The 24570-nt window shown below is 37.4% G+C and overlaps 1 protein-coding gene across 1 annotated transcript; it reads left to right on the forward strand.

Moving 5' to 3' along the window:
• Positions 1-87: 87 nt before the first annotated feature.
• LOC149283252 (cyclic nucleotide-gated channel alpha-1-like) lies at positions 88-24570 on the forward strand. Its single transcript, XM_089497791.1, has 10 exons — positions 88-388; positions 650-930; positions 2970-3213; positions 17820-17934; positions 18587-18703; positions 19282-19344; positions 19995-20163; positions 20722-20825; positions 21811-21917; positions 23159-24570. The coding sequence occupies exons 1-10, from the start codon at positions 88-90 to the stop codon at positions 24568-24570; spliced, it is 2913 nt and encodes a 970-aa protein (XP_089353917.1).

The raw sequence follows: 24570 nt of genomic DNA on the forward strand, positions 1-24570 counted from the left end.
CGGTTGGAGCTGGAGACGTCGCGGAGGAGGAGTCGACGATTGGGGAAGATGGCGTCTGTTCCTTGAATGCTGTCTCGTTCTCGCGAGATGGTGTGTCATCGCGGGATCACGAAGCTGGCGCGTCTACGTCATTTGAAGACGCCGAATGCGGAAGAAGGTCCAATAGAGCTTCTACGGTGCAGCGTTCTCAAGCTTCCAGGGCGCTTAGAGGCAAGCAGCCCTGCAAGAAGCGTAAGCGACATCCAACAGGAAGATGAAGGGGAGCGTCAGGGTCGTCATGACTCTGGATGCAGGCGTCAGTCTCTGGCTGCATCGGCTCCTGTTTTACAAGAGGGCTGTGATCAGCCCGGACCCTCTTCAGGACAGACTGATACAGAGACAGCGTTGGGTGAGTTCCCAAAAGGTGATTTAAATCAGTTAAGCGCTATGGTAGGCTCTTTATTTAATTTATTAAAAGAATGGCAAGGCCCTAATCCAGCTCAGGCTTGGGGAGGGTCAGATGTAGTCAGTAAGAGAAATTTGGTGCATGAAGCTAATATGAAGGAGGCTTTATCATGCGAAATGTCACCCTTGGGTTTTCATCTGTCCAGGGTGTTAAAAGAAAAAATTTGGAACAATGAGTATATTGATATTTTATCATTGCTTCCAGCGTCTAAAGACTTTCTAGCGAAGCAGGATAAAGAAGAGGATAGAAGAAGACCTGTACCTAGGTCTTTTAATAACTGGTTGCAGGCTTTCTGCATATATTCAAGTGTGTACTGTGAGAAGCATAAAGATAGTAGCACGGGGTTGTTCCAGCATCTTGAATCTGTCCTCGAGGCTTATAAAAACTTTGGGGGCATGTCTTGGTTTAATTATGACGAGATATTTCGTCAAAAATTGGCAGTTCATAAACATTTAAAATTTGGCATGAAGGATGTGGGTACATGGGTGAGTATAATGTTACCCCAACGCTATAGTTATAATAATAGGTTTCAGTCTAGTAACTCTAACCAAATGCGTCAGAAGGGTGTTTGTTGGGCTTTCAATGAAGCTCAATGCAAATTTTTGAATGCATGTACGTTTAAGCATGAGTGCACTTTTTGTGGAGGTAATCACCCAGGTGCAAGATGTTTTCGCAGAAATAGTGGGAATCCCAGCGGGAGGGAATCTTTTCAAAAAAGCAATGACACCGGTGATAGTGTCAAGACTACTCCACTGTTTAAGCAGCTTCCCAAACAGGCAGACGGCTGAGTTATTGTTTTATGGTTTTAAAGACGGTTTTAGGATTCCGGTTTATAATGTTGAAGGTTTCATTTGGGTGGATAATCTGAAATCAGTTGGTGAAAATGTTTCAGTGGTACGTGAGAAGCTTAAAAAAGAGTTATCTTTGGGACGGATTGAGGGTCCTTTTAAATATCCGCCTTTCCAGAGGTTTCGGTTGTCGCCTTTGGGCTTGGTACCTAAGAAAGAAAAGGGTTCTTTTCGGCTAATTCACCATTTATCTTACCCGAAAGGTGATTCACTTAATGATCAAATTTGTGTGGAGGATTTTCCGGTTAAGTATGCGTCTTTTGAGGATGCATTATACTGGGTTAGGCGTTGTGGCAAGGAGGCGTTATTGTCTAAGGTGGATGTGGAATCGGCGTTTAGATTGTTGCCAATTCACCCGGACTGTTTTCATTCTTTAGGTTTTCAGTTTGAAGGTGAGTTTTATTTTGACAAATGTTTACCAATGGGTTGTTCAATTTCATGTTTTTATTTTGAGGCTTTTTCAGGTTTTTTGGAATGGTTAGTCAAGGAAGTTGCTGGTTGTAATTCAGTTGTTCATTATTTGGACGATTTTTTGTTCATAGGTAAGAATGGTTCTCTGGTGATTGTAATAAGTTGTTGAATTGTTTTTTAGAGATTTCTGAGTTTTTAGGTATTCCGCTAGCTAAGGATAAAACGGTTTTTCCCACTACTTGTCTTCAGTTTTTGGGTATTGAGATCGATACGGTGAACATGGAGTTTCGTCTTCCTTTGGAAAAGGTGTAAAGGTTGAAAGTGGTGATTAATGAGGTTTTGTCTGCTAAGAAAGTGACGGTTAACAAATTTCAATCGTTATTGGGTCAGCTTAATTTTGCGGGTAGAATTATGCCCATGGGCAGAGTTTTTTCTCGACATATGTCGAGATGTATAGCTGGGAAGAAGATAGGTCATCATAGGGTTAGGGTTAACAATCAAATCAAGGAGGATTTGAAAGTGTGGAAAATGTTCCTTAAAGATTTTAATGGGGCTACGGTTTGGCAGGAGGATTTTGTTAATGCTAGTGATTTAGAATTTTATACTGATGCGGCTGGTTCTGTTGGTTTTGGAATTTATTGGCAGGGTCAATGGGCCGCAGAGAGATGGCCATCATCCTGGTTTTCTGCGGGGTGGACAAAAAATTTAGTGCTGCTTGAATTATTTCCGGTGGTGGTGGCTGTTTATCTTTGGGGTAAGAATTGGGCTAACAAAAGAATAATATTGAATTGTGACAACATGGGCGTTGTATGGGTAATCAACACGCTGAGGGCTAAATCTATTCCGGTGATTAACCTGCTTCGCCATTTAGTGTTTTTATGCCTGCAATTTAATATATGGTTGAAAGCTAAGCATATTGAGGGTGTTAAAAATGTTATCGCTGACGCCTTATCTCGATTTGACTTTAAGGTTTTCAGAAGTGTGGCACCGGGGGCGGACAAGGAGGGATTGGAAGTCCCGGGGGATGTTTGGCTTTTGACATCGCCGAGTTAAGTCAATATTTATATAATTCTCTCTCCAAGGCTACCTGGGTTAGCTACGCTAAGGCTTCGAGGGAATGGGTTACTTTTATGCATGAAAAGAAGTTAAGTGAATTTGATACCAATATAGAAAGATCTTTAGAGTTTGTGCTGATGTTAATCAAAAACGGGTTTTCTCGTAGCAGAATTGATTGTTATCTATTGGGTGTTTCTTTCTTTATGAAGTTAGCGGGTAAACAACCTATTGGCAAGGATTTCCTAACAAGGCAGATATTGAAAGGTCTCAGTAGGAAGCAAAAAGCTTTGGATAATCGTAAGCCTATTTCTTTCAGTTTACTACAGAGTTTGGTTGGGGTTGTGCATGACAATTGCTGGGATGAATATGAAGCATTGTTATTCAGAACGGCTTTTATTATAGCATTTTTTGGCGCCTTTCGTGTTAGCGAATTGGTGGCAGCAAATAAACGAGGTGGGTCGGGTATTCGCCATGAGGATGTTTTTTGTAATGATACATTGATGATTTATTTAAGATCATCCAAAACGGATAAATCTGGGAAAGGTTGTTGGGTTAAATTGGATAAAGTATTAAACTGTGCGGTTTGTCCGGTTCAAGCGGCGGTAATTTTTAATAATAATAGGCCAGATTTCCCGGGTAATTGGTTAATTCATCGATCCGGTTTGCCTGTGACGCTGTTTCAGTTCAAAAAGGTTTTGCAAAACTGTTTAAATAGTTTAGGTTTGGGAGCTGAGAAAATATCTTCGCACTCATTCCGGATTGGTGCCGCAACAGAAGCAGCGTTATTGGGGCTTGATAATTCTATCATTAAACGGTTGGGTCGTTGGGATTCTGATCGTTTCAAGTTATATATAAGGCCTCATTTATTGTAACTCACCTACTGTGTTAATATCATTTTTTTGCAGGTAAATGTCCAACAGTGGTTTGGATAGTAGGACATTCTTTTATTTTCTGGGCACACCGAAGAGCTGCTGAGCGTTGTTATGGAGAAAATCTCGGTTTCAGCTCAGAAAACATCGTTATTTATTGGTTAGGTATCAGGGGTTTAAGTATCTATCAATTAAAGGTCAATGTTCTTAATTTTATCGGTGTTTTCCCCTGGCCAGATGTTATGATCATTCATTGTGGGGGGAATGATCTGGGGAGAGTTAAATCTGTTCAATTATTGATGGACTTTAAGGTTATAATGGTGCAGTTAAAGGATATATTTTTGGGTACAACATTTGTGTGGTCTGAGATTGTGCCACGTTTAATTTGGCTTCATCGTCAAAATTTTAAAGCTTTGGAAAGGGTGCGGAGAAAATTTAATAGATCCATTGAAAAATTTATGGTTCTGGAGGGAGGCTTAAGTTTCAGACATTGTGATTTAGAAAGGGGCTGTGTTGGCCTCTATAGGAGCGATGGCATACATTTATCGGCAATTGGTTGTGATATTTTTAATGCTGATTTACAAAGTATGGTGGAGAAGGCCGTGGTTTTTGTGGAAGGGGCCACAAATGGCTTTTAAATATCCATTTGCGGCAGGTGGGGGTATTTGTAAGGTGTAAGGCCAACCGGCTTTTGGGGCAGTTGGCTTTAATTTGATTGTTTATAACTCTGTGGTTTGGGCCAAGAGTTTTCGGTTTATTTGATATTAAGTTGCAAGTGGTTGATGTAAAGGTTTTTGGTTTGGTTATTCTGTAATAAATTGGTTATAAGCTAAATAAAAGACCACGGCCTTTGTTTATCCACAAATTGGTTTCAGTGTCATTTATTTATTATATTGTTACATTTTGTTTCATTTATTACACCATACAACCACATGTATCCAACGAAAATGTTTTATCATCATAATTAATTGCTGCTAATGGTTGATAAAGGCACTTTACATATATATTCAAACACAGAAGGCAATCATTTTATCATTTCAACCTTGAAACACGTAGAACAGTGTAATCGGTTCCACCCTGCTTGTCACTATGACCACTCTCCATGAATTTACCTGTCTGACCAGTTTTCATTGACCTGGTATACAATAGAAATTAATTGCAGAGGTCAGTTAATATTTCCTTTAGATAAAGAAAAAAAAATCCACCTGGCTACTTTATTTTGTACTCTTTTTTTAAAGTAAGGTGACCAGTCACCAGCTCAACTAAGGCATATAGGGAATTAAACATGGCCCAAAGTGCCTGAATCATGGGTGGGCTGTGCAGTGGTGGCAGCCCAAAGTGGTGGCAGCCCGAGGTCGCTTTACTAGGGGCAGAACACCCAATTGGGACTGAACTCTCTGTGTCCCTCTTTCCTCCCCTGATGTCCCTCCTTTCTAAGAGACGTAAGGATGTTTTGTCTAATCACACACTATCAGGGGACGTGGGTGGACATTTAAAGTGTAGAGCTGGTGAGGGTGTCATAACCAGGTTATTCCTTGTGTTAGAGAGTGCATTTTTCATCCCTTTTTCATGTATGGTTACTGCCACACCTGACACAGTGAATTACATCAGCGCAAACAAGGGGACCTCATGTGACAGTACAATCGTTTTATGTCATACCTGTGTAAAAGTGGGATGAATGAATGATAAGGATAAGAAGGCAGAGAAAGCACTGAATCCTAATAGGGACATGACATGTAGATAAGCAAGAGATAACCCAGGCATCACATGAATCTAGGTGTAATAAAGGGATATCACCTGCTTAGCAGTCATTCAGTTCCGGTCCTTGACACGAGACGACTATGTTCATTACTAAGCGTAAGTAACCAAGGTGATCACATTGCTTTGTATGTAGGACTAGAATATCATCTGCATACAGAATTCGCCTATGAGATATTATCACTTAAATCACAGTAAATCCATACCGAAAATAAACATATAGAAGTGAGAAGGCAGCATGTTGATGTTATAACTTGGTATACTGTGACCATATCATATAATTTACACACAAGACTGAAACCACCATATTAGTCCTTTTATTCCTCATTGTCTTTATTTTTTTTAGGGAATTATGTCATATGGTGGCGGAACTCAAACTGCAGTCTACCATTTTTTTGACAGCTAAATGCAAATTACTAATAGTCATCCTTGCGTATACTAATAGTCATCTTGGCGTTGAGTGAAGACAGAAAAGATTTGAAAACCATGGTCATAGAGAATTCCGTAAACCGCAACACAGAGAAGAACTCCGAATCTGTTTCTATGTTCAGTTTTCCCATTTACTCAGAGCTATAGCTATAGTGATCATGGCATCTGGGGCAAAGAAATTGCCACCAGCACCTCGAGCATACCCCTAACCTTACGGCACCTGTGGCAGCTGCCCCTCTTGCTTCGTGGCGTTTCCAGGACTCCAAACCATTTCAACATCACTTTTAAAAGTATTTCCAAATTTAAAACCCTTTGGTAGCTGAACGGAAAATAAAAATCTCTCTGTGTTACTATGAACATTTTAACATCGCTGACTCATTTTCTTGGTGATGCAACACATTCCTGACTAGTAATAACCTATCTTTACAGTAGCATTGCTGTTTTTCCTGTTCCCTTAATGACATTAGATTCTGAGTAACACCTTAGTGCATAGTCACTAAACATCAAAGAACAATAAACCATTCACAGGGCATTGAAGATAACCTGTAAAGACTTAAAACAGCTCAATATACTACATGATTTCCATTAAATGCCATGTAATTGAAGAGAAATTATTTTACATAGCTGTCCCCAGAAATTAGGCCTCTGTTTGGTAACTGAGTAATTGTTTGACCTCATGCTGAAGAATGCAGTAAGTACTAACTTATTATATAAGATTGCATTAAACAACAAATTAAGGTTACATATAAAAAAAAGAATCTGATTATTAGAACCATTTGGTCAATTTAGTCTGCCTACTATTATTTGTAGCTTAAAGGCTTTTTATATTTAGGATAGCCAAATGCCTATACCATACATGTTTAAATCTTCTCACTGTATTAACATCTGCCACTTCTGCTGGGAGGCAATACCACTTACCTAGCATCCTCTCAGTAAATTAAAAGTTCCTTATATCTGACCCACTACGCTATATTTAATAACACAGACCTACCTCATATACATTTCAAGGAAGGACAGTCCATCTGACTACCATCCCTCTCTCCTCCCTATGTTCCTAATTTCTAGGAGCTCAGGGGGGGGATTAAAAATCATATGGCCTCCTGTGCGAAAATTGCCCTGGGTAACGTAGACCAATACTGAACAGATTCAACAAATAGGGGATGTTGCGGATATCAAAATGTTTTCATAATCCCCTGCAGGTCTTTTGTGGTATTGCAAGCATACAGTTTACACACGTAGAGAACCACGCACAGGCACTGAAACGAACTGGTATGAATCTAGCTACTCTCAATATTCATTGACGTTATTTTATTTTATTTTTTTTAAATTTAAAGTTTTCTTTATTAAAAGGCACAATTGTTGAGTAATGCAGATACAAGTGTTCAGGACATAAAGTAAAAAAAGGATTACAGTCCACAACTATTTAAGAGTGTTATATAATTGGCAAAGTCTTCTTTTTTTTCATTGACACCTGAGGTAATCGTACTTCCCACCTTCCAATGGGAAGAGAGTGAAACAAGGTGCTCCAAATAGTAGGGAAACGAGGTCCCCAACCTTCCTCTTTTGAGGTTGCAGTGACGATAGGTTGATATGCATCCCCGTCCTTCCCTGGCTGATACTTATGGAGGGTATGATCTTCTAGAGTCCCTCAAAGAGAGGACTCAACTGAAGTCTCCAAAAGACACAATCCATCCCACACACCAAAAAAAACAAAGTCTTCAGGGACCAGGCTACACTGTGGCCTTCAGAGAAAACAATAACTGAGACTCTAAAAAACATGTACAAGTCAACTAAAAAATGATGCTCGTGAACAGTATTCCAGCCCTAGCCCATGGCTAGTATGTAAAAAATAAAAATGATCCTACCACCAGCCAAGGGAAATTTAATTGAGAGTTGAAAAGCAAACGAAAAAGTGCAAAGTGAAGGGAGCAAGGATACAACTGGTAAAGCTAAACGAAACAAATCCTACCAAATACATTGTGAAACATTCGTTACTGTAAGAGGATGGGAATCTATAACAATCCTCCAAATATCATGATGACAAATGTGTATCGCTACATTTAAATTTAATGCACAATGATTGCTAAATTATAGTTTTTGTTTAAATTGAAAAATAATTTAACAGTGATTATTGTGATTATATTTCATCAATAACATCCAGGATTAATTGCAACAAACATTGAGAATATATCACAATTACAGAATTTTGCACGTTATCTCTTCTTAGTTTATGGACTTCCTTCCTATTGCTTAAGGTGAAAACTACCTTCCTCTCACTGATAACAAGTCATGTATATCCATGTGCAGAATAAAGATTCTGTGGCTGTAATTTATACCGTAGCTAATTATTTATTCCTTAAATATTTGTACTTTTGCGGAAGTGGGTTGGGAGTCAAGACTGAACGCACAGGGACAGAGGAAGACAGAGGAAGAAGAAGAAGACAGGACAAGGAGATACAAGAGAAGAAATGGAACCACGTGAAAGGAGACAGGGGCACGACACTGATAATATCTAAACCTTGATTACAATCTGCACAACAGGAGTTGTTTCATAGGTTTTTTGACTGTAGTAGAAAAAGGTGTGCCTTCCAAAGCCCTCCCTGTCCCATTATTATTATCATTTTTTTATATAGCTTCTTAGAATACATAAATCCAACTTTACACTCTATGTGTGTCATAACACTTTATGTTTTGCACTTTCTGAATCAAATCAAATGTCCAAATCACACATTATTTTCCTTTGATCCAAAGTGGTTTGGCCGTTCTCATGGCGCGCGTTGTGGGGTGATTACCCTGTCGCTTTCTGCTTATGTGTATTGTTTTCTGAGGACAGCTGTTCATTCGCTTTTATTCTGAGGGATTGAATTGCTACATTCACACCGTGTATAGATCGGCCGCTTTTCTGACTTGAATTAATCAGATAATTGAATTCAGTACAATATTTCTAATATATGTATTTTATTATAAAAGAGTTAATATCAGCATATTAAGAACACCTTTAAGAGCTTGGTTGTGAAAATCTTAGAACCTGCCAACAACACCCTTCTGTGAGATTTGTGATCATTGCCCAAGACTCCCCAGGTACTTGCATACGGTATAAGGGGTTATGATAAAGGCATGTCTAAAGCAGTTTGCTTTTAACTTCATATTTATCCAGTGCCAACCATTTCAATCCAGTTAAAAAATTGCAAAACACACATCACCGCAACTTCCTCTTTATGCATATTTTTTCTTATCTGTTATTCAATATAAACTTGCATGAAAATAACATTTACGCAAGAGGACAGCGGGAGATAAACCTCTGCATTTTTATTTGTTGGAACGTTTAACGGACAGGCTGATGTTACGAGACATCAGCTATTTACTGCTACTGCTATTTGACATACTGTTGGCTTAGAGTGCTCTGGCCAAAGGTTGTCTTTGTTTTCTTGCCAATGGACTAATCAAATCAGTGTACAAATCAATGCTAAGTTATGGGAACAGGTATTTTATAATAATCACAAGTACACCAATGGTGTTCATAGAGGTTTGGCCAAACCGTTTATGGTTAATTTGGAGCCTCTACAACCTGAAAAGCCCAACCTCACTTTGACTGAGGGCATCTGACATCATTATGTCACAAAAGAAGTGTAATTATGTGCGGTACTACGCAAGATCTGACCTATCACAGTGCCCCAGCTATCCTCAGGAATTACCTCCAACAGGTATTCATCTTCCTCTCGTCATACGTGATGTCATCACATGCCACGCATGACACAAGTAAACATAAACTATGTAGGCTGTCCTACAAGGAACGTCAGCCCACTGACCGGAGGTACACTATTTTACATGATGCCATCCAATACATGTAAAGTGCCGCCCTGCAGAATGCGGGATGTATATAACCTCATACAAGAGAATACATTATACACAGGGGAGGATTCAACGTTTTAGGCGTTGAATGGCAAAATGTCATTAAGTGCCAGGCACTTATCAGAATAAATTTCAATTAACATATTACTTTAAAATAAGGCAGCAATAAAACCCACCTGTTGTCTATCCCCTTTTTCACCACCCTGTGTTTTAATTTATAGTAATAGCGAGGGTGCGCATATATAATACATACTTATCTTTTAATGAGTCTATGGTATAAGTCTGCAAACAGAATACAAAATAAAGCGTAGTATTGTCGTGAAATTAGGAATTGTATGTTTGTATTTTTTACACAAAAGTCACCAAAAACAATGCCATCAGTGACTTATGACGCATTCATATGTCAGTCAATGTCATGAAAATGAGAATTTATAGAGCTATGCAGAACTAATAGGATTGAGAAGAATTAGAGGGAGCTGACAAAGCAAGATAAAGGAACAGATTAAAACTGGCCTAATGTAAGTATAATCCAATGTTCGTGCTATTCCCATCAGCCAAGGTTACCTGCTTAAAAACACTGTAAGTGATCGTTCATTGTATTATTTACGGTATTCTCTCATCCATCAGAATTCTTTGTTTTCTCCTTTATCACAGTAATACTGCCCTGTTGAAAATGTTGCAAAGTAATTTATTTCCAAGTGACAGCGGCAACAATTTTAGGAATATTTCACCAATTGAGGAACAGAAACATTAACGTTGAAGTATTAGATCATTATCCATCAGGATCCATAAAGTAACATTTTTTTTCATTGAATTGAATTAAATATCCTTTTTGTAGTAGTGGGGGTTATTTGCACATAACCTCCCTAGTGAGAGGTGCAATTTTTTCAGTGCTAGGTGTTGTGTTACAAATGGTGCCATGATATGATGTCATTTTCTGTTGTCATTAATGAAATCACAGTTTCTGTGAGAAACCATGAGAAAAGGTGTGTATGTCGGGGGGGGTCCCCAGGATCTAGACCTCATTACAACGTCACACCAAACGACCCAGCACTTGAGCATTAGACTCTTCTAGTGAATTAGATGCTGTTTCATAGTAGCACACATACATATATACAGCGCACAAATATTAGGCTCCACTATTAGTCAACTTAATAATAATAATAATAATAATACAATTACTAGTAATTATTTTTCTTTATAACAATATTCATAATAATTGCATTACTATCGATTGCCCCAAATTCTGAGATCTAGAAAAAGAAATATGCTAATGCAGTCTTGAACAGTCATATGGAACAATTACTGTCTGCCTCATGCATATTCATGAAAGGTCTAAGCCTCTTCTCAGGTGAAGGATTATAGGAACTCTGTCACTGTTAGTTGCATCAATCTCCAAATCCTAAATTAAGCCCACTGCTGTGTCAGGAAAATTCTCTTTCGCCACTTCGCTGGATGCAATATTCCCTATGCTGGGAAAAATTGCATGTTTTTGGGCCTTTCCTGCTATGGTTGGATTTTATTTTTGGGACACATTAATCATATTAGATATGCGGCCGGATCTAAGTTTTTTGTAAAGCAACCAGAGTACTGGGTGAGAAGACAGGGAAAAATCACAGTAAGTCAGCTTCTACATTGATTTGATTGATTTTGTTTCTTCTTTTTAATGTTATAAAATATGTGCTCCATATATGTGACTAAGGCATACGGTAATATGACAAAATATGAAGTTATTTGGGTCTTATATCTTTTAAAATTAAGGAGCACATACTTGAAAAAATAAGAAATAGGCAAATGCATTAAAGAATATTTACTAAAAACCTATTTTATATTGTTCTTTTTAGAATCTGTATTTTGAGATATATGTGGCAGGATATCTACAAATCAATACCTAGTTACTGGTTTGTATAAAGGGGTTTGCTGGCCAAATTGCTATTGAATGTTTGTACATTAAATAGAAAATGTGTAACACCATTTATTGGCAGAGTGACAAAAAACAGAAAAAAGTTCAAGGGGAACAGATGTAAAGTTGTAGTTTTGGGTTTTAAAATCTTATACTAAAAAAGTTTAAGAGCATAATAGAAACTTTATTATAAATAACTGAGAATTGATCTGGCCTATAGTTCAAATATTTGGCTCTAGTAGTGCCTAGTAGGCTTCAGGCGATGGAAATCTTGTCTATTATTTTTTTCTTATTTGTGCTTAAAATGCAAAACAAACTTTCCCAGTGTGTGTGAGAATAAGTCTGGGACAATAATTATTATTAGGCTTCCACAAAAAAGTTTTGTTGTCTTTTATTTCATGTTTGCCTCGGAGGATTGTTTTTATTATGGTTACCGATAATAATTGTATTTTGCTCTTTAGTCCAACCATGGCCCTCCTTAAGTTATATAACCTAGAAGAAAAACTGTATAAATAGTTAGGTAAGCATTGGTTGCCTCTCACATATTAATATTTAAAATATTAATATTTTAGAGCTTCTTGATCCAAGGAGAAATCTGATTGCCTCTTGGAGTCAAGAAGGAATTTTTTCCCCTGATGGCAGAATTCGAAGTAGCTTAATTAGGGTTGTTTTGCCTTCTTTTGGATCAAGAATAGAAAGGTTAGGTAGAAGGGTTGAACTTGATGGACTTAGGTCTTTTTTCAACCTTATGAACTATGTAACTATATTATACAAATATCTAAAATATTCATATAGGACACAAACTGTGTAAAAACACACCAGCTGCTGACCTCAACTGTGAATCATATATATCCACCATAACTTAATTACATATATCCACCATAACTTAATCATATATATCCACCATAACTTAAAGGAAAGGTACTAGGCCACAGGAGTTTGCAACCATGCATTCGCTTTCCCTGACGTACGAAGGGTATGGAATAACTGTAATAATTATTAGTGCTTGTTGTTTTTATAAATAATCATATATTTTTGTTACCAGTAAGTAGTATTCTGCATTTCTCAGTCAATCAAATGAATAACCACGTAAGGTTAAAGCCGAATAAATACTATCCAGGACATATGCATATATGTTAATTAAATAGAGGAGGAAACAATAAACAAAGGACTTGGTATATTTTGTCAGTGTACATTAAGTAAAGCATACATGAGGAGGCTGGCATGTATGAACAATAAAGTGTGCCAAGGCGATGGCAGAAGGCGTGTGATATGATCAATAGTTGGCTACGTTTATTTAACGGATGTCTCATAGTTACATGTTGGCAAGTTTATTACTGATATTTGTAATGCTTACTTGTCACATGTTTTATTGCCTGCTAGTCAGCCAGGCCTTATGATTTATTTTGTTGGGGAACGGTGATGCCTTTTGACATGCATTCCAGGTGTAATGCTCACAATCTTATAAAAACAATGCCTGATTGGTTTGTGCCACCAAAAGCCATTCTCACAGTGACTTTGACAAGAAAGATCACTATAGGCAAAATAATGTCCTCAACTGGCCCAGGATCCTAACTGCCTGCAAATAAGGGACGGTGGGGCTTTTCCCACGGAAAACAGGACACATGAAGGACTTTTTGCTCAAATGATTAGCTTGTTTCATTTAATTGAAACAATCGTGGAAATAAGCTCTTCTACACCTCTTTGAAAAAGAACCTTGGAGCACCAATCGCACAGAACAGGCACATGAAATACTAGTTTCTTATTACCTTCCTATCAATTTCAATCAGTTTTCTTGAGTGACCCACATTCAATACAGCTAATTTTACCTCCCTTTAAAATGCTTGTTGGAAAAATGATTGTTAGCCTTATTCTTAAAATAACCCAGATCACCTACACATTACCACTATAAGTTACACGTATATGGTTTATTGGTGAAGACTCTCTTACTCTCATAGCTAGGTTACTGTGCAATATACTTGGAGTGACTAGACAGTGGAGGAACACCAACCTGAATACCAGGCTTACGAGGCTTCATGGGCAGATAAGTTGTACTTGTAGCTGTCTATAACACACATTTGGCATGGATTGCAGATTTTTCCTTTTTCCTACCCCTTATTGTCAGAGTAATACAGTGAATATAAATACACTCAGCAAAGGAGTGTAAATAGATATGCTGAGGCCCAAAGGAGTATCTGCCCTGGGCCCAGGCTGGACTTAAGGGCCCCTGATTGCTGTCCCTGTGGCCCCATTAACACCAACCATAGGCTAGTGAACGTTTGTACACCACCTGGCACAGACCTTCCCTAACACTTTCCACCTCCCATCCTGTGTACCTGGAGTGTACTGAAATATGATGTCATACCCCGGGGCCGAGCAGCAGAGAAGAACGAGTCGCAGAAGGAGCTTGCTCTGGAGCCCTTTATGTTTAAAGGTGGCTCTGCTAAGTCCAAACAGAAAGTTAAACAAGCAAATGAAAATCATGACAATATTGATTAGAAGCCAACTATGCCAACCAACAATCATTTTCTAGTGAGCTTGTTTCATTAGGGTTCTCCTCGCCTTTTATTTCTGTCTAAATTGTAAATGTGATGCACTTCTTGTTCTATTCTGGAATAGGATGGTGCTATATAAATCAATAAAAATAATAATAAGAGGAAGTTGGTTACTTTTCTTACACAATAGAATGAAACTCATCCTACTCATCAATCCATGGCCCAAACCTGCAAATCATTAATTACACTAATTCTTGCAATCCATTCATAGAACATAGCTCGAGGTATTTGTGTGCATGATTTTCAGGCACAAAAAGTGGAAAACATGACAGAAATGGCTATAAACCTGATTTCCATTTATTGCATGGCACTGGCACCTGGACTGGAGCAAATTGTAATGGGGTGTACAGACCAGAGCACTGGCATAAAGAAAATACTGAGAAGGTGTAGCTTGTACAACTTGTATAACTTAGAGCCTACTTGGATTACTGGGTAAAAATGGATACCTAGTCATCATCAGAGCTAGCATGAGAGATAACTAGTAATGTAAGTTAAAGTAATTGGTAAAGTAAAATCATAGTATCATAAAATCTCCATTTATCTACAGACAGTGAGGCTTGCCATGTACAGTCATATGATGGTTGACCACAAAGTAATTTGTTCTGTGGATTACAGGACACCATTTTCTGTTTTAACATATTCAAATAGTTTGCATTTTTTTATTTTCAAGTTTGATGATACATAGGAATATTACACATGGAAAATTAGGTCTACCCTGCACTATATACAGTAGGATGTATAAACTCACACAAGGAAATGAATTGCGTTGTTTTGAATCACTATAAGAAGCATTTGCTTGCCTGCATTAGTAGTCAAGTACGACTGAATCTTTGTGGTGGTCTATTACACGATTAATATTTGTTAAGTATCAGAGTCAACCCATTCAAAAAGTTCCCTGGAAAGAATATCACTAAAAAAAAGTAAGCAATTAAAAGAAATTACAATAGCATTGAAGTGGCTAACACCTGGAAATTTCACATCTTACATACATTTGCTCATTTCTGTGGATCCCGGGGATGCTCAGGCCTGGACTGGCCATTGATCACACTGGGTAAATGCGCCTCCCGTATACCTTTATCGCTGCTTGTACTACCAATTACTTCCGCATGCTATAAAAATATAAGCCAGTAGCACGTTGTTGGGTGGGCAAGATGATTTTTGTGGATCTGCACCAATGGGGGAGAATGGATAAAGGTAAGGTAGATTAGAAAAAGAGCGTATTGGTAAGACTAGTGTCTCGAAAACAACAGTAATAATATATTGGTGCGAACGCTTCAGTCATAAAAGAGAGAAAAGAGTAACAAAAAGACATGAAATACATAAAAAATAAATGCACTGGCAAAATCATAAATAATGTCAGTGTTTGTCAGTAATGTTAATGACAATTATAACGTCAATAATTGTCCAGTGATAAGGGTGAATGTTGTGCCCCTGAAGGGTACGAGAATTAAGGTTTCACATGGTGATTTGTTGATACAGTGTAGTCAAACAAAACATTCATGAGCGCAAGATATAATGCAATTTAGTTACAGAGCAGTTTACAATACAAATATAATTATGGCTCATGTAATTTGTACTGTTGTAATGTGCCACAAAAATGTATCCGTACTTTTATCAGTTCCACAAATGCAAATACATCGGTATCCTGAAGTTATAGTCCTCTTTGCCCCATTGGCTCTTTTCCCGTATCTTTCTTTACCTTCATCTCTATGTATTTATTTTCCCTCTCTTTACTTTTCTCCCTTTTTCTTTCTTCCCATCTTCTTGCATCACAGAGTGAGACGTGTTTGTTAGTGACCTCTGAAGAACCCGTCACGGGAAAACCCGTCAGATGCACAACATTAACCCTTATTGTCATAATGTAAATTATCGGCCACTAGCCTTAAAGTACCAGTCGCCATTTTAATCCCTACTTTGTTGCCTGGAGCTCATGGCTTCACTAGACTGTTTTAAGCCAACAAATTGTGTGGCAAGCCTGCGTTGCTATCTTCTCATGCGTATGGCAGATTGCTTTGCAAAAGTACACAATCCTGATATTGCCTTTGTGGCTTGTCATGTAATAGGTATGTCACAAAAAGTTGGCCCTATTTAATCATTAAAATAATTAATGCTTGGTACAAACACTGCTTACACTAAATCTATTTGAATATCTGAATGGAAGGTTAGGCATATGAGTAGCAGACGACCCCTGTCTATTTCTAATCCCACGTGCTGTGATAAGGAAAGTAGTGCTGCAGAGCCATGCTTCCTGATCACTGTGTGATCTGCAGGGAGGGTGATCAGACCGAGAAAGGGAGGGAAAAAAAGTAAAATCAAACATAGTATTGCAAGGGCATCTGTTCTGTGGTAAAAACTGCTAAGTGAAATGGCCAAAAATGTGTTTTTGTTTCATTTTTATATTTTATTTTATATTGTTATATGCATGAATATGATTTGCATTTTAAGCTGTACTTGTCTTGAAAAAAACCAAACAAATATATGATGGGTGTGGGTTTCAAAGACAGAAATTAGAGAAAAACATAGCAATATAATGGAAATCACTGTGATCATGTAGGGATTATTACAACAGATACATTTATGACCCAATCAAAATACCGGCTAAATACCCAATCAAAACACGGACCTTTTGTTCTACACGTAGTTTGGCCATTGGTACAGTAGGCCATTTTTGAAGTAAGACACTATTTTAATTTATGGAGTCACCCGTGTCTCCAGCACACCCTTGTGGAAGGCTGCGAGAACCGTCTTCCTCCATAAGAGTGAAGTAATGTAACCAAGGGGGAGAAATAATTTAGAGAGGAAGTAAAAGTAATGCAATATACCAATACGAATTTATACCACTATGAACATAAACACATACAAATGCCCAAAACATCACATTGGATCTGTAACTTTGCCAAATTTCTTCATTTTACAGTTTGGTGTACTATTTAAACCAGAGGAGCAGCTATATTACTTTTGATATAACTTACTTTTGATGGAACTTACCGTATTTGATTATTCCTCCTCATTAAGTTACTGTCCCAATTTAGTTAAGATCTTCTTTGTTAATTAGTTCAGGCATCCTTTGTATGAATGAGAATTGGGTATTGGCGGCTTGCCTTTAGTTTCTACTATTTTGTAAATTTACTGGTCAGATGTGAGTTTTGGGTATCTTCTGTTTGGTTAAAAATACCAAAAAGCCAATCAGTATTAACTTTCCACCACCTTTACTTTGTTTACTATACAAAAATAATACATGTTTTGTAGTCAGTATGTTGTTTTAGAGATACATGGTTTACGAATAAAATCCGGGGAAGATAAGATCTGTAGCAGAAAATAGCAAAACATTTAGCTATTCTGTCCTTTCTCCTGACCTGGCTGCCAGACTCAATTAACCTTCTAATTAGCGGATGTATAATGCTTATGTTAATCTCCAAACACCATTATATAGGTTTGTACTAAATTGCAAAATGAAAACATTTGGAAAAGTGAAAGACTTGCTTACATTTCCAAAGTTGTGCTTTGCTGGAACTCTCTGATCAATCTGGTCTCAGACTTTTACATCCCTATCTCCATTAATTTATATTTAAGTATAATGTTACAGACTCAATAAAGAGTCTACACGTGCTTATTTCATCAATTGAAAAAAAAAAAAGATAAATAGACTTGTAGCGGTTTAATTAATATGTTTATTATGTTTTTTCCTGCCAGAGAAATTAAAAATGGCCAAATTAATCAACACACATCATACATACGGCACCGTTCCCAAAGTGTCCATACAAGATATGGATGAAGAGATAGAAAAAATGGAAAATGGAGAATGCAGGTACAGTGTGGAAGGGGTTAATAATTTGATACTTAAATAATTCTACTGACAACTGAATAGACAAACACCAAGAACAATAACATATTATCTTTCAATTTTACACATTGGTACAATATTTTAACTATTTAAACTGTGTCATTAATACAAATAAAATATGTTGGCCATCAAAGCCTGTAAGTTTCTTCCCTGGTATAGACCAGTTTAGTTTTTGCAAAGTCTGTTGATTATTCTATCAAGTGAGTACAAGGTACATTTTAGTTACCGTTTAGTAGAACCAAGACAACCTGATATGGTGCCTACCTCTAATACAATAGAATTAGTCAAATTCATGTCTGAATGCTCAAAGTCATCCAGTGAAGATGTTGAGGCATTGTCCAGGAAGTCCTAGCCGATCAACGCTATCGGTGGAATGACCTTGTTAAGGACAAAAGCATCTAAAATTGGTGAAAAGAGACCATGTCCCCTAAGGAGGCGAACAAACCCTTTGCAGCTATAGTACGCACTATGCCCATGGTTATCAGTTCTTGAATTAATTGTCAACAACACCCAATTTTTTATTATTTAGTAAAGACCTGTTTCGGTTGTATTTAACTATTTCTAATGCTACAAAATAAGTAGTATGCACATATAATACTTACTTGTTGATTTACAGGATGCTACTCAAAAAAGAAAGCAGCCCTAACACATCACAATCAACAGAAGTAACAAAATGCTACAGCATATATAACAGCAAGAATAGAGTGCATGCTGTGACTGCAACGCTTCACCGGTACGTACTGTCATTCGTCATCTACATATGTATAATGATTACACGCACAGAAATGTATTAAGGTTGCTTAACCAGTGTTTTCCTAAGAGCAACATAACACATTTTAGAATATCCTATATATGTTGATATATAAAGATAAGTTGCAAACCTCAAAAGCAAAATCTCTAGACTTTACATGTGCCAGCGATGAATTAGTACAGAGCCAACATGAATGGTAGGTAGAGAACATAAACAGTTTTGTGCTTTATACCCTGTTTGGTACTTACTAGTAATTATACATAAGCACGATCTGATCAGGTGTCATGCCAATTAAATTTTGCTCTAATGAGGTTACCCTGTCGGGGACAGAACCTTATACCCAGGTATTAATGCAGAGACGCCCCAGAACAGTCTTATTTTGGCGAGTAATCCAGTGTTGTTCTAAAGTGAAATAAGTTATTTAAATAGAAAAGTTCTACCCAATGTTTCCGCAGTTCTATTACTAAAAAGAGTGTTGGATAATATAAGAGAATACATATTACCGTTTACAGAAATGTAGGTCGTTTGGCAAAAGTAATTGTGTTAATTTTATTTAACAGGGAACAGCATCTTCCTGGCACATCTGCAGTATGCAATACCAACAACAGCAACAATAAAGATGAGTAAGTAGGCCAATATTATGCATATACAGTATTATTTACCATGTTTAAAGGCCATTTATTAAGATATATTCAAGAGTAAACTGAGTGCCAGCGGGAAGTGCAGTGCATTCTAAGAGTTTAGAAGATCTATGAAGGATGTCCTGTTCTATTGTGAAAACTCGTCAACTGCTTTGTACGTTGTAGTTAGATAAATAACATCTACCAGTTCTCCGAGGCTGAAAGTTAAACTGTTTGGACTGCATTGGTCAGTACAGAAAAGGTATATACATGATTTCTTTCTACTCCCCTAAAATTAGTGGTTACCAATGTGACTTTATTGTCTCATTATGACATTTCCAGATAAATGCATCTTGAAGTCTCAAGTTGCTCACACCTCTGGCAATGAAAAGGTTAACACCAAATCTAACCTGTTGCCAAGTTATAACAGTATTACAGCTGCAACAAATGACAGCATATGAATCAATAATAATGATACATTTAAAAAAGCTCACTCACTTTACTTTTATTATTTTCAGAGAAGAAAAAAAGAAAAAGAAAAAAGAAAAAAAGGGGTATGTTATATATGATAAAGTCACCACCAAAACAGTTTTTGTGCATTAGTTGTTATGTAGATTCTGTTGACAATTACAATGTAACAATGATTTTTACAGAAAATCTGATCATAAAAAGGAAAAGAAAAAAGACAAAAAAAAGGACAAAGACAAGGGTGAAAAGGAAAAGAAAGACAAAGAGAAACATAAAGATAAAGAGAAGGAGAAAGAAAAGGAAAAGGAAAAAGAGAAGGAAAAAGAGAAAGAGAAAGAAAAAGAGAAGGAAAAAGCAGATAAAGAAAAGAAAGAAGAGTAAGTAAGATTTCCAAGTTACTCAATCTAAACAGGCAAGATGTCAGGCCAACCAAATGGTGCAAATGCCAGCGTAATAACACACAGGACACATAATTCAAAGTATTGAAAATTGGGTAGAAAAGCAAAAGTGATCCATAATCAGTAGAACTGTAATATAATTTAACAGCAACTGCATGTTTACCACTGATTTTATAATAACACAACAATGTTAAAGGGACACTAAACCCATCTTATGCACTTTAATGCATATTATAGCTGCATGGTCCCCTTACATTTTTATGTAAGTGACCCCTTGCAAATGCATGATAAGATTCTGCAGAATCCCCCCATAAGCATTTGCCACCCTCCCCCAGCTATTCTATGTGCAGTGCGAATTGCAGAGAAGCTGTGGGTATGGCTGACCTACATATCATCAACTAGATGGTGCTATGGAGCCATTAATGAAAACAGTACATTTCACATTATGTTCACCTTTAATAAATATACTTCTAGTATGGCTAAAATTGTACTTTTTTATGTTATCTCCAGGAAGAAGAAAGAGATACTTGTCATTGATCCATCAGGAAATCTCTATTACAACTGGCTATTTTGTATAACAATGCCTGTCATGTACAACTGGACAATGATCATTGCAAGGTGACCTAACATGCAAGACATTTAAAAGTAACAGCTGATCATCTGGACATCTGACTGTATTGTGACCATCCTGGCACATTAGACCTAATAACATGTCAAAGAGTGGGCTGGCAAAAAACAAACTAACTGATATAATCAATTAATTCAAAGTACATAATCATTTTTTAAAGTCTCATGGGAGTATTTCATTTTGACAGGCTTTCACTGGGTTATGTACAAGTAGCCATATTAGCCCAAGCGGAAAAGTAACCTTTAGTTGAAGTTGATTTACTTTATTGGGCCAACATAGAAAAACACGTGAAGTTACATAAGCTTTCCGAAGTATCTTCTTTAGATGGAATATAGTGATAATGATAGAAATATAATAGAGAGAAACAGAAGGATAACAGCATTCCAGTCTTTATCCAGGTAATTTTTTTTATATATGCCAATATTAAATATTCAAGGGAATTTACAGATGTGCAAGGACTGTATAAGCACAGAGGCCAAAATAGGCCACCATATTCATTTCAATTTCCGTATATAGCTAGTCAGCTCCAGTGTTAGCTCGGCAGTCCCAGTGGTAGAGGTCTGTTCAGAATCTGGGATGGCCGGCGAAGAACTACTGAAGAAGAAAACTCATTTCATTTGGAGTTATTTCCTGCTTCTGATTGGCTGCTTCAAACAGCCAATCAGTGGCAAGAAATGTCAGACTATGGAGAAGGAATGTAGCTGCAGCAAAAGGACTGAAGCTTCTAGGTCTTTTATTTTTTCATTTTGAAGGATGCATATTAAAATACTCAGAAAATACTTTCATATGGTTTCTTTTTTTGGAAGGGCTATCGGGGACAGTAAACTATCTATCTATATACACAAATTATTTCAGATTTTATTTTTACTTTATATCCAACTTCCCTTTTACCAGTTTGAAACATGTACATGTTTTTATGTAGCCTTTCAGCTCTGTCATATTTCATATCCAGTGACCCATCTTTTTACCCTGCAGGGCCTGTTTTGATGAACTTCAACAAGACTATTTGGAAGCATGGTATCTGCTTGATTATTTATCAGACGCCATCTATATTGCAGATATGTTTGTAAGAACGAGAACAGGTAAATACATAAGCTGTAGCAGGGGAGTACCTAGAAACCATAGGCCCTGGTTGAAAATTGCCCCGGGCCCTCCATCTTCAACAACTTCTCTGTGCCATCATTGCCCATATACAACTTGTCTGTGCCATCTGTGCGGGTAGCCTCAGTTTCACCACGGGATCACGAGACATCAATTAACCCCGATATGCTCCTGTCTCCCCATGCCGGTTCAAAATAATTTAGAAAGGATGCTTCTGACCTGGATTGGTGCTGTCCAAGTCGGACGGGCCCTTTCTAAACAATTTTGGAAAGTCACAGGAGGTTAGGAAGAAGGGCCTTGTCGCAGCTGCGACCCCTGTAGCTACACCAGTGAGCTGTAGGTCTTTAAAGGTTTGCTGTGAAATTCTATTCCAAATAAAACATGACATCTAATTGTCTATTTACAATGTGTATAACTTTCCCTAAAATAAATAATAATTAGAACTACAGGGTGCTTGTTAATTAGAAAGTATGAATCTAAATACCCCTATTTATATACTATAGAATATTTTAGAAGCAAGTACAATAGTGGTATACAATAGAATTACTGGGTGTTATAGTAAAACACATCTATTTCAATGACAAAACATATAAAAAATAGTCTTGATTAATGTGTATGAACCCCTTACTAGTAAATGTACATTATTGGGGTTGGCTACAGGCCAGCAGTGGTCATCGGGCACACTAGGTAAACGCTTGGTGGGTTGATGCTCGATGGCACCTCCCTTGCATGTTTTTCTCTGTTTGGCTTTTGTTTGCTGCTCCCTGCTGGTCACACTTGGCTCGACACTACACAAGTGTAAGAGTATATGGAATGGCCAGGTATATCCAACAGGCAGCCACATATATGTCATTTATTGGCTGCTGGCCTTAAAGTGCCAGAACTGATTTTCATCCCCAATCCATTCTTGGGGATTATAGTCACTAGTAATGATTAGTACATATGAATATATACAAAATACTTACATTCAACAAAAGTAAAAATCATTACAAAGAGCAAAAACGTCAGGGAAATAATTGATGTTTCTACAAGAATTTTAAATTAGAAATAGTTTCAACCTTTACTATTTATCTTCAAAACTACCTATCATAGTAAACTTGTATGCCAGATAGATAGATAGATAGATAGATAGATAGATAGATAGATAGCACAGGGGATGTTGAACAATTATTGTTGTGTTTGTGCAAAATTGCATTAGTTTTATTACTTGTTTTATTTTAAGGTTACCTGGAACAAGGTCTTCTGGTCCACGATGAAACAAAACTTAGAGAAAAATACAAAAAGACAACTCAATTTAAGTTGGATGTTTTATCTATCATCCCTACCGATATACTTTACTTGTACTTTGGACTGAACTACCCAGAGCTCAGACTCAATAAGTTGCTTAGAGTGTCTCGCATGTTTGAGTTTTTCCAGAGAACAGAAACAAGGACCAATTACCCAAACATTTTCAGGATCTCCAACCTCATCATGTACATCGTGATCATTATTCACTGGAATGCATGTGTGTACTATTCCATTTCCAAGGCTATAGGATTTGGGGCAGACAGTTGGGTGTACCCAAACACTTCCGATCCAGAATATGGAAGATTGGCAAGGAAATATGTGTACAGCTTGTACTGGTCAACACTCACCCTGACTACTATTGGTGAAACTCCTCCACCAGTCCTGGACTCCGAGTTCTGGTTTGTAGTTGCTGACTTCTTGGTGGGAGTATTGATTTTCGCTACCATCGTCGGTAACGTTGGTTCCATGATTTCAAACATGAATGCCGCCAGAGCAGAATTCCAAGGGAGGATCGATGCTATTAAACAGTACATGCACTTTAGGAAGGTGAGCAAAGACTTAGAGAAAAGAGTTATTAAATGGTTTGACTACTTATGGACAAATAAAAAAGCTGTTGATGAAAGGGACGTATTGAAATACCTACCTGATAAGCTAAGGGCAGAGATTGCTATCAATGTCCATCTGGATACATTAAAGAAGGTTCGTATCTTTGCTGACTGCGAAGCTGGACTTTTGATTGAATTGGTCTTAAAACTGCAACCTCAAGTGTACAGTCCTGGGGATTACATCTGCAGGAAAGGAGATATTGGGCGAGAAATGTATATTATTAAAGAAGGTAAACTTGCTGTTGTTGCTGATGATGGCATCACCCAATTTGTTGTTCTGAGTGATGGCAGCTACTTTGGTGAGATCAGTATTCTTAACATTAAGGGAAGTAAAGCAGGAAATCGAAGAACCGCCAACATTAAAAGTATTGGCTATTCAGATCTCTTCTGTTTATCTAAAGATGACTTAATGGAAGCACTGACTGAGTACCCAGATGCTAAGGCCATGCTGGAAGAGAAAGGAAGACAAATCTTAATGAAGGATGGCTTATTGGATTTAGATATTGCAAATTCTGGTGTTGATCCAAAGGATATTGGGGAAAAGGTGGCTCACATGGAAGGCTTAGTTGACAACTTGCAAACAAAATTTGCTAGACTTCTGGCTGAATATGATTCAGCCCAGCAGAAACTTAAACAACGGGTAACCAAAATTGAGAAATTATTAAAGCCAGAACCTGAAGTTGTAGAGTTTCCAGATACGGAGGACATCATAGACGAAGCAGAGGAACCCCCAAAAGAATGA

Source organism: Sceloporus occidentalis, unplaced genomic scaffold, assembly GCF_023333645.1.
Source record: "Sceloporus occidentalis isolate IW3139 unplaced genomic scaffold, rSceOcc1.0.p SCAF_107, whole genome shotgun sequence".
Classification (NCBI taxonomy): Eukaryota; Metazoa; Chordata; class Lepidosauria; order Squamata; family Phrynosomatidae; genus Sceloporus; species Sceloporus occidentalis.